Here is a 10,355-nt window from a genome sequence, read left to right as displayed (position 1 = left end):
TGGTCATGAAGTAAACGAAAAGGTGAACGATAAATGAATATGTTATAGTAGTCCACCAATGTGTTTATAACCCCCTTCAATCATATCCTCACGCTTGCGTTACCAGACATCTACATAAAATGATCAAACATAAAAGGTCAACCACAGCCAAGTCAACCAGCTTATTTCTAGACCATCGTTCGCTACTAACTTTGTCTTAGTGGCATTTCCATTTGTAAAATAGAAACCCCACATTAGAAAGCCCCAAATTGCAAGATGATCAGAGCTTTACAATCAAGAATTGTGTATATTTATTTTTCATGTGTTTTTAATCTATTTAGTTTACTTCCTCCTGAAGGTAAGTCAAGCTGTTTATTATTTTCAGTCGAGATCCTTCAAATTTTTCCACCATATGGTTGAATCGCTAAGCAGCTCAATTTAAACACTACGTTCTCTTTTCTTTCTGTGTTGCTTAATTTGGGTTTGAAATAAGACACATGAAAAGCTATCTCTTTTATTATTAGTTTAAAGGGTCGTTAGACTCAAGCCTAACGATTCGCTGCACGCTTGCTACCATATGTAACTTATTTTATTTTCTTCGTGACATGCAACACAAATGCATTGTACCGCCTTTGTGATAGCAGATCTTATCCTTTAATTTGATTCTTTTCGGTCGGAAGATTCAACAGTGGTTTTATGCGAGTCCAGATCCATTTTATTTTGCTTTGCTTCAATTCGGTTGAACCAGATAATATATTTGCTTGGGTGGCCTACGGCTCTCTTGGCAATTATCTGATGATTACGTCACTTCCTGTGTGCTGAGCCCGAAAAAAAGCTTTTTTAAAATTTATTTCAATTTCTGTCTTTAAACTTTTCATATTTTTTCTCAGAATTAAATTATAAAATTGTTTTTCTATTATTATGTACTTTAAATATTTTTATTTTCTGATATTTTCAGCATACAGCGATGTATCGGGTTATTTCTCCAAGATTCCTCCAAGTGTGATCTACGTACAGACAGGTAAAACAGCCAGGTTTGAATGGGAGATAGAAAGCAGTCTATATGGCCAAAGAGATACACGGTTTGATTCTTATTCACCGACATGGTACTTCCAGAGTGCTAGTATTTCTCAAACAGATATTGCTTATGACTGGAAAAGACATAACTGGAAGTGGACAATTGCACCAGATTGTCCTGCTAGATATCTGAATCCTACTCGTGTGAGTAAACAGTCCACAGCAAATTTAGTAATTTCCAACATAACGTTGGACGACGATGGAACATATCAGTGCACTCTATACTTAACAAACCCTGCACTTGCTAAAGTTTCAAGCGCAAGACTCATCGTTACAGGTAATAAAAATGAGGAAGCCATTAAAGAGTTAGAATTATGACAAGGGACGAATTTAGGCGGGGGTAGAGGTTAAACACCTTGTTTAGCCAAAGTGTCCCCAGAGAGCACGAAAAAGTATTTAAGAAATTTATTAGGTGCATGCCCCCGAACCTCGTCTGCTTCTGTTTTGTATAGGTAGTCATGGTGATATTCATCTAGACCTGGCGCGGAATTTGTAGGCCTCTCTTTTAATTTTACCCGGGAGACTTCTTCTTTTTTTATTTTATTTTTATTTTCAATGACTAAGATATGCTGCTTATTAAAGAAACTTCAGCTACATACGTAAGTGATAAGGGTACCGCAAACGAGAGCTTATGGCCGTCTTATTTTTATTGTTCACAGTTCAGTGTTGGAAGAAATCAAAATTTGACCAAACAAACAAAAGCAAACAAACAAACAAAAATCGTTCTATTCACATTGAACATATTCGTATATGATTACACTATCCATCTTCAGTTTCTCCTCAGTTTCAAGCAAGACCACCATTAACGAAGAACGTAGTAGAAGGACAGGAATTGAGTGTACTGTGTAGTGCTATTGGTCCACCAACACCTAACATCACGTGGGTACGGATGGTAGGTCACGTGATCAAAATTACAGGAACAGGAAGTGCTACCCTGAGAATATCAAATATTAGAAGAGATCAGAATGGGACGTATGAATGTCAGGCCAGGAACAACCCTAATGAGAATCCAGTTATTGCACAGACTGTGGTAACTATATATTGTAAGTATGGTCAGTTAGTGTCAATGTTTTAGTGTCATCCATATAAATTATTACCAGATATACTCAAGCACAACCATAATCAACCAATGTTTTTTTTATTTTTACTTGCAATTTACTCTGACTTACTGAATATTGGCATTTTAGTATAATCTTTGACTTGAATAAACAGTTTCACATGCTGTGATTAGTCAAGTGACTAGTGATTCTGAGCTGAAAATCACAGCTTGAGTAGTGATTAGGTTTTCCAAAGTTTGTCAGAGCAGAAATTACAAGTAATGCTAAAACGTTTTATTATTAAAACGTTTCAGTGACAGCTTCATACCATATTCCGTGAAGAAATGGGATTAATATAGACATTGACCGCCTTCATACTGTATATATATGTATATATAAAAGTAGCTTGAATTTTTCAATTTATTACCTCTTTTAAATTGCAAGTCAAGTTTTTTAAATAAAGTTATTAATAAAGTTAAGTTATTAATAAAGTTATCAATAAAGTTATCCTAACTTCTGTTTTTTTCTCTGATATTAAAATGTAAAATTATACTAAAAAAATTATTCCCCTCAGGATTTGAGGGAGAGAGACTTGCGGTTTGGTAAATATTCACCGATAATCACTTGTTTAAATACAAGCCACTTAGTATTTTTTGATTGCTCAGTGAATCATTGACATGTGAATTTGAACAAAAAATAATAATAAATAATTAATAATAAATTAAAAAACGATTATATTTGGTATAACGCGGAAACAATTTCAATGACGTCTATTATTATTATTGATGTTATTGTTGCTTTTATTGTTGTTTTTGTTGTTGTTGCTATTGTTGCTGTTGTTGTCTTAGTTTTATTATGTCTATTCACAGATCCTCCCCATATCACTGTTAGTCCTCCAAGTATCACAGTTGTACAAGGTGGTGAGATCGTACTCAGTTGTGCAGCAGTTGGTTATCCACCACCATCCATATCATGGACAAAGGCTGATGGTGTCATCAAAGATGGTCACACAATAGCTGTGGGAACACTTAGAATACCTGATGCTATCAAAACAGATGCTGGCAAGTACATATGTACAGCAAAGAATACCTATGACAGCAGGGAACACACTGACAGTGCAACTGCAACTGTGATTGTAAAATGTAAGCAACTAATACGCTGAAACTCAGTTCAGTTATCTTAAAATTATCCACGAGCTGTCTATTCATTTATTTCAATTAATGCAAATACAGACCGTAGCTCACAGACCAATGATTTATTTGACAGTATGGTTGCCTTTTTAAAGTTAAAACTCAAATGAGATAAAATTAAAAACCTATACAAGCACTAGAAAGAGCACCTTTTCACTAGTAACCCTACAAAGATTCATTAGGTCAGGTGTCATGATTTGGGGTATGGAGTATCGTTACTCATTTTATTAGAACTTTTGCCACTATTTTAGCAAAGGATCTATGTAGGAAAGATAATTTAAATGCACTCCTGATATACTAAGCGTAGGTGGCATGCATTGCTAATGCATTACCTCTTACCAATTTGATCTTTCAAGTCCTACCGTGATTGGTATCTTATTGTTTCACAACAAATAGAACGTTGATTCATTTATTGTTTTCAGTCTTTTTAATTGTAAAACTTTGTTTTATCAGACCAGGCATCTATCACACTTGACAAGTTAAAAAACCAGACACTCAATCAGAGCAATTCCCTGAGCATAAAGTGCGATGCAGATGGTTACCCACCACCAACTATCAAATGGAAGACACCAACAGGATCTGTTCACACTGGGAATGTCTACAACATCCCGTCAGTCAGCAGATCACATGCAGGGACATACACGTGTATAGCTGGTAACGGAATAGGAAAAGAAGCAATGGCCAGTATACAAGTTAATGTGCACTGTGAGTTTATCTCCTTAACGAGTTTGAATACCTAAAAGTTTAGATTCAGAGAAGGCAAGCATTCTGATATTTTTTTCACATGCACTTATTAGATCCACCTGATATCGACGCATCAAAGTCTAGTCTCCATTTGAAGTCTTGGAATGGTAACATTATCCGCCTCAGATGCTTTGTAATTGGATTGCCTGCCCCACGGATATCATGGTACAAACCAACGAATCAGCAAATCATTACTGGTGTCAACATTGTACCTGGGAGTAGTGAGGTTACAGTACTGACAACTGCTGACCAAGGGGACTATGGACAGTACAAGTGTCGGGCAACAAACATCCTGGGAAGTGATGAACACGTCATTAATGTTACTCAGCTGAGTAAGTTTGTATTTTGTATTTTGTATTTTTATTATTATTATTATTATTATTTATTTATTTATTTATTTATTTATTTATTTATTTATTTATTTTTGATTCTAAAAAGAAAAAAGATATAAAACTTTTTGCAATGGATGGACTTAAACAACCGCATGCTATTTATTTTAATTTATACTTTTCACATTAGTCATCTTAATTATTGCATTTACATCTTGAAGTTCCCCCAGGTCCTGTTTCTTTAAAGTTAACCGATGTTGAAGCATCATCCATAAATGTTACATGGTGCAAACCTGCTGATGATGGTGGACTCGTTGTCACTGGTTACTTACTGGAAGTAAGTAGCAAGCCCCCAGTGATCACAGTGAATACCCATGCTGTTATAACAGGACTGAAAGCAAACACACAATACACGGTCAAAGTGTATGCAAGGAATATTGTCGGATATGGAGTGGAGTCTTCCAAAGTTATCAGAACACAAAAAATAGGTAAATACAATATGAAAGGAAAAGATAACTATTTATTACATATACCATATTATCATATGACCCGTACGGCCCTGCTCGCGCGCTCTAATAAAACCATTGGAAAAAAGTCACGTGATGGGGGCCGGACGGGTTGACGTAAGCGGGCCGGAAAAACCCGTCCGGCCCTGCTCAAAATCCGTCCGGCCCTCTTCGGATGTAACCATTAAATTTCATTTAAAAAGAAGCTAAAATGACTGACAATTTAAGCGAACACGACGAAAGCGAATTCTACTATCCAGACGAGATATCTGACACTGAACTGGCTCAGCAAGCGACATATTTTGAGTCAAATCTGCTCAATGACGGTGAAATACAGAAATACATCCGAGCCCAACAGAAAACAAGTACAATCAACAAAACTAAGTATGACATGAACGTACTGAAGCGCTTTTTACAAGAATGTGGTGAAGAAAGAGAAATTGAGAATATCCCTCCGCCTCAACTTGACAGTCTTCTTTCCAACTTTTACATAAAGGCAAAAAAGAAAGACAATACTTTGTACGAACCTGATACAATGTCGTCCTTCTCAAGAAGTATCCAGCGATACCTCGACGATAAAAATGCAAAAGTAAACATCTTAAAAGATGAAGAGTTTAAGCTTTCCAGACAAGCCTTGATGTCCAGACGACGAGAATTAAGAAAAGAGGGCAAAGGAAACAAGCCAAATGCTACTGCTCCTCTGACAAGCAAAGATATTGATGCTATTTTTAATGAAAACGAGTTTGGAGTCCATGATCCAGAGATCCTTTCCCGTACTATGTGGTTCTTGATTACTTTGCATTTTGGTCATAGAGCACGACACGAAGCGAGACAGCTGAAGTTTGGAGACGTACTTTTGAAGAAAGATGAAATAAATGGCGAAGAGTATGTAGAGTGGTTCCAAGAAAGAGAAACTAAAACCAGACACGGCGATGAAAATGAACACCAGAGAGCTTTCCGACCAAGAGCTTATGAGAGCGGCGACAAGAAATGTCCTGTGGCCTGCTATAAGCAGTTTGTTTACAGGCGTCCCGAAGAAGCCAAAAGTCCAGAAAGTCCGTTTTTTCTTGCTATAAATCATAGAAGGATGCCAAATGATCAAGTTTGGTTCCTAAACAGACCGATGGGAAAGAACAAGATTGGCGAATTCCTGTCTCAAGCAACAAAAGATTTGAAGTTCACGAAGTCAAAAGCCGGTAAAATTACCAACCATTCCGTACGTAAAACTGGCATCACAACACTCCTGGATGCTGGTGTTCCACACAACATTGTCGCTCAACTGAGTGGCCATAAGAGCCTTAAAAGCCTCGACAGTTATGCGGTTGCCTCTGAGAGCCAACAACGAAACATGTCGAAAATACTGAGTGGTGTTGAGAACGTCAAGCACGAAGCCAGCAGCAAGCAATCATGTCTCCCAGCGCAACCGACTACAAGTTCAACTGTCGCTGCAGGTTCTTTTTTTGGGGGAGCAAACATTGGAGTATTGAACATTCAGAATCTTGTTCTTTCAAGCCATGAAGAAAGCTCTAGTTCGTGTCTGGTCAAACCCAAGAAACGTCGTTTTATGATCGAGTCAGATGAAGAAGACTAACTAAGTCTAAAAACGTTGAAATTTGTCCATGAAAATACTTAGAGTTGACATAGACATTCTTGAGTTCCCAAGCTGCTATTTTTTCCCGACTTTTGACCAAATAGCTATTTGCGAAGTGTATTAAAACAACTTAAAACTTTCAATGTATTAAAAACAATTTTACTTCTTGAAATGTGCCTCGTGTTTACAGTGACTGTGAAATGGCTTCTTTTCAATCAAATAAAAAGGAATTCTCCTATTGGTTCTCGTTTACGCGCGCTGTATTTATCAAGTTTAGCAAGATCTTTCAGCCTTTTTTTACGATAAAAATTGGGTCATATGATAAAATGCTTGTTGACTGAGTTGGGTCGGGCCGGACGGGAAAATATTTGGCTCTTGGTCATTTGTACGGACCTCGCTGCGCTCGGTCCGTACGACATGACCTCGAGCCAAATATTTTCCCGTCCGGCCCTCCCACTCAGTCAATAAGTACATATGAAGTGAGATAATTTAAATACTGCTAATATATGACACATTGTATGCTTTGTCGTGCGCAATGCATCATTAATGCAAAAAAGGTATTGCATACGTTGAAAAACTATAATCAGATTTTCTGATTAATTTTTCTGAATCAGCATGAATTTCAATTGCAATTGATTGAAATAAGTATTTTGTTAATAAATTATTTCAATCGACTGCATTGAGACATTTTACAGTGTCTTATTGACAGGCTTTGTCCATTCGCGCCAGACCGAAAAACCAATGCAATACCGGAAAACCAAATTGTGTTTTGTCAATAAGTGGCTAAAAATTTGTTTTTCCCCTTTTTCTTTTTGTATTTTGTTTTTTGTTTGATCTACATATTGATGCACAACTATAAGGTAAGCCAGCAGCCCCAGAGCTAGTGATAGCTGTTCTTGAACGGTCACCAGAGTCCCAACTCTTAGTCGTTTTGAGGTGGGAAGAGCCGGAAGACAATGGCGGCAACATAACAAGGTACACAATCTACGTGAAGGAAGTCGCAAAGAATGCTGATTGGACAAAGTATGATGATGTCACTGATTCAAAACGGCTTGAGTATAAAATAACAAACGACATTGTTTATGGCAAAACATACATGTTTATGGTAACTGCATGGAACAAATATGGAGAAAGTGTGAAGAATGAAGGAAGTGCCAAGACTGTAAATACTACAGCAGACAAGGCAACGGCTACTAATGGTCTGTATGAGAAAATATTTAACAGCTCAAAAAACTTTAAACAGATCTTATTAATATGTTTTTCAATTCCATTGACCAATATGCAGGAAGTATTAATTATTCTAATGATGAAGAACGATGGTTATAGAACGGGGCATTCCTAAATTCATTTCTTGCTTTCTTTTTGTATTAGCAATTAAGTACTGCACTGAAAAAGGATCAAAAACTTGTAAGTATAAAAAAGTAACTAAAACGTAACATTCATGAAAACAAATATATATATATATATATATATATATATATATATAACAAAACAGAAAAACAGAAAAATAAGTACCAGTTAATGTAAAATCAAAATTAAGCTCACCACAAGAAAAATCACACGCACAACAGCAACATCCACAAAATAATAATTATTACTCATTTATTGTTCATTACGTTACTTATTATTACTTTTAACAAAACAATAAATAATTTTACATTTCCTGCATCAGGTATATGTTGAAATAAGTCTTAATCACTTTCCCACCAGGTTCAACAGTCCTTGGAGTCGTTATTGCGATTCTTGTTCTCTCTCTTGGTTTCAATTTACTACAGTTTGTGTATCTAAAAAGAAGAGTACAACTGAGCAGTAAGTTTGTTTAGTCACTTCCCTTAGCTAATTTTTGCAACCCCATAGCACGACCTGCGCGTGCCTCAGTTTAGATTGATGGAAATAGTACTGAACTAGCCAGATTATAATCACGAGATTGGCGTTTTCCCCAAATTCTTGTATTACATGTTTCCTCATTTTATTCTCGTCATTTTTTTATTTTTTATTTTTTTCCTTTCTTTTCTTCTTTTTTCATCTTTCTTTGTAGGTAGAAAACAAAGCCCAACCCAAAAGAGGTAACATTGTTGTGAGGCATATATGGTTGATACGTGTATATATTTTTAGTTACAGCCAAGTCCTATCAGTTGCTGTGATAACGAAGGGATGACATTTTTTAAATAGTATAAATAGAGGAATTCATTTTTGAACTGTGCAGCACGTATAAAAATGTAGTAATCAAATTATTTTCGTTCATATTAAGAAATCCTGGGTCAAAGAAAGCTGCTTATGAAGAAACCTACGAGGTACGAAACATGTTTTCCTCTTAGTTTTGTTGTTGTTTTTGATATTTTCTCCTTTTTTCACAAAGAGCTGGAAGCTTTGAAGAACTTCAGATCACAGCCATTTGTATTTGCATTTGTATTGTATTTTTCAGAATGACCTTGAATTGGAAGATAATACAGCATCATTGGATACAGCATCTCGTGCACAACAGCCTGTCCAAACTGGACCAGAATATGAAACCATCCATCAATTCAATCCTAACAAGGCAGGCTCTTTTAATGACACCAGTAATTATCAAGGACTCAATCTGATGCCAAACACGTCTAATCAAGGGACATGTGGACCAGTGTACGAACCCCTTGGTACAAGATTAGTGGAACCCAGAGTGAAGGATAATGATAATGAGCAACACCCATATGAATCCCTGAACATTAGAAACCAAAGCTCTACCTATCAATCTCTGCAGACTAATAGAAGTGAGTCGGCCATATAAATATGAGAATATCCAGGTCATAATCAGTATTAAATGGCTATATATTATAAATAATAATTACCAAATCATTTTACCTCAAATTACAGCTTGAATAACGATATTGTTTCTCGATACGTAAGCAGAGAAAAGATTAATACAAACACAGTAATAACAACAATATATGAATGTATATTTTTTAATTAGCCAATATCTATCAGACAATTTATCTAGACATTCTGTCTGAAACTTTGTGTTCAACAAGTGGGGATGCTGGGAGCATTTGAAAAGTTACATTTTCACCGGATCAAGATGCAAATTAAAAGTATTCAAATGTTTCTTATGACTTGTAGAATACCGAAAACATTACTTTTTCTTACTTGTCATCATCTTTAGCAGCAGGTAGGGGGACTCGCGATCGATGCCAAAGATATACGGGTTTAACTCGCGGATTTACGAAGACGGGTACAGCAGATTTATCGGAAACGGAGGTTAAAATATCTTATAAATATACGATGCACGAATGTAAGAAGTTCGTTAACGACTTTTGCATAATTTGTCTAAGACCTAAAGTTATCGTACCTAAGCCAGAACCCTTTTGGTGTTGTGGTAAAAAAATGCAAATAGAAGATGACACGTCAGCACAGTGTTACGAGTGTGGTAAGAATATTCGTAATGCCGTACCAAATGCTACCAAAGAGCAATATTACGCCAATGGAGGTCGTAAGAAAACGCCATATAAGAGATTAAAATACTTCAGGGACTGGATGAGTCATATCCAAGGTTTACATCCGATATATTTAAGCGACGAAGTAAAGAAGAAAATCATAGACCATTTAGAAGAGCCAACCCCGCAAAGTCTACGGAAAACGCTGAAAAAATTAAAACTAGGGAAATATTACAAAGCTATTCCCTATCTTTTGTCTGAAATTACCGGTAAGTCTATTCCCGAGGTTTCTGATATGACAAAAGCCGAGTGGATGTTTTGTCGGCTGGATAAGGATATTCCTTATTACCCTGACGTAATCTACGAAATATTTTACGAAATTGACCCCAACCACCCCCTGTTAGGATGGATTCCGAGAAGATAGTGAATCTTATGGCATAAGATGAGCGAATAGCATAAATCTTATGCCATAAGATGAGCGAATAGCATAAA

At 36.3% G+C, this 10,355-nt stretch overlaps 2 protein-coding genes across 2 annotated transcripts; both read left to right on the top strand.

The window, feature by feature from the left end:
- Positions 1-148: 148 nt before the first annotated feature.
- Positions 149-7,748, top strand: LOC148913221 (neural cell adhesion molecule 2-like). The gene is made up of 9 exons (XM_089026003.1): positions 149-337; positions 938-1,333; positions 1,830-2,099; positions 2,963-3,235; positions 3,737-3,988; positions 4,081-4,359; positions 4,578-4,844; positions 7,314-7,656; positions 7,739-7,748. The coding sequence occupies exons 1-9, from the start codon at positions 256-258 to the stop codon at positions 7,746-7,748; spliced, it is 2,172 nt and encodes a 723-aa protein (XP_088882129.1). The 5' UTR covers positions 149-255.
- Positions 7,749-7,768: 20 nt separating this feature from the next.
- On the top strand, positions 7,769-9,530 carry LOC148913220 (uncharacterized). Its single transcript, XM_089025744.1, has 5 exons — positions 7,769-7,860; positions 8,164-8,262; positions 8,492-8,519; positions 8,705-8,747; positions 8,879-9,530. Exons 1-5 carry the CDS (start codon positions 7,770-7,772, stop codon positions 9,218-9,220), a joined length of 603 nt encoding a protein of 200 aa, XP_088881870.1. The 5' UTR covers position 7,769; the 3' UTR covers positions 9,221-9,530.
- Positions 9,531-10,355: the final 825 nt, after the last annotated feature.

This window comes from Actinia tenebrosa, unplaced genomic scaffold, assembly GCF_029948245.1.
Source record: "Actinia tenebrosa isolate PJP-AT-01 unplaced genomic scaffold, QUT_ActTen_1.0 PGA_scaffold0__85_contigs__length_37466705, whole genome shotgun sequence".
Lineage (NCBI taxonomy): Eukaryota > Metazoa > Cnidaria > Anthozoa > Actiniaria > Actiniidae > Actinia > Actinia tenebrosa.
This window is presented reverse-complemented; position numbering and strand designations above follow the sequence as displayed.

Excerpts from the sequence above, each read along its gene's own strand:
- LOC148913221 (XM_089026003.1), top strand. The coding sequence starts at position 256 with ATGATCAGAGCTTTACAATCAAGAATTGTGTATATTTATTTTTCATGT. Across the intron at positions 2,100-2,962 it reads GACTGTGGTAACTATATATT|ATCCTCCCCATATCACTGTT; the intron begins GTAAGTATGGTC and ends GTCTATTCACAG. Across the intron at positions 3,989-4,080 it reads TATACAAGTTAATGTGCACT|ATCCACCTGATATCGACGCA; the intron begins GTGAGTTTATCT and ends TGCACTTATTAG.
- LOC148913220 (XM_089025744.1), top strand. The coding sequence starts at position 7,770 with ATGGTTATAGAACGGGGCATTCCTAAATTCATTTCTTGCTTTCTTTTT. Across the intron at positions 7,861-8,163 it reads TGAAAAAGGATCAAAAACTT|GTTCAACAGTCCTTGGAGTC; the intron begins GTAAGTATAAAA and ends CTTTCCCACCAG. Across the intron at positions 8,520-8,704 it reads CAAAGCCCAACCCAAAAGAG|AAATCCTGGGTCAAAGAAAG; the intron begins GTAACATTGTTG and ends GTTCATATTAAG.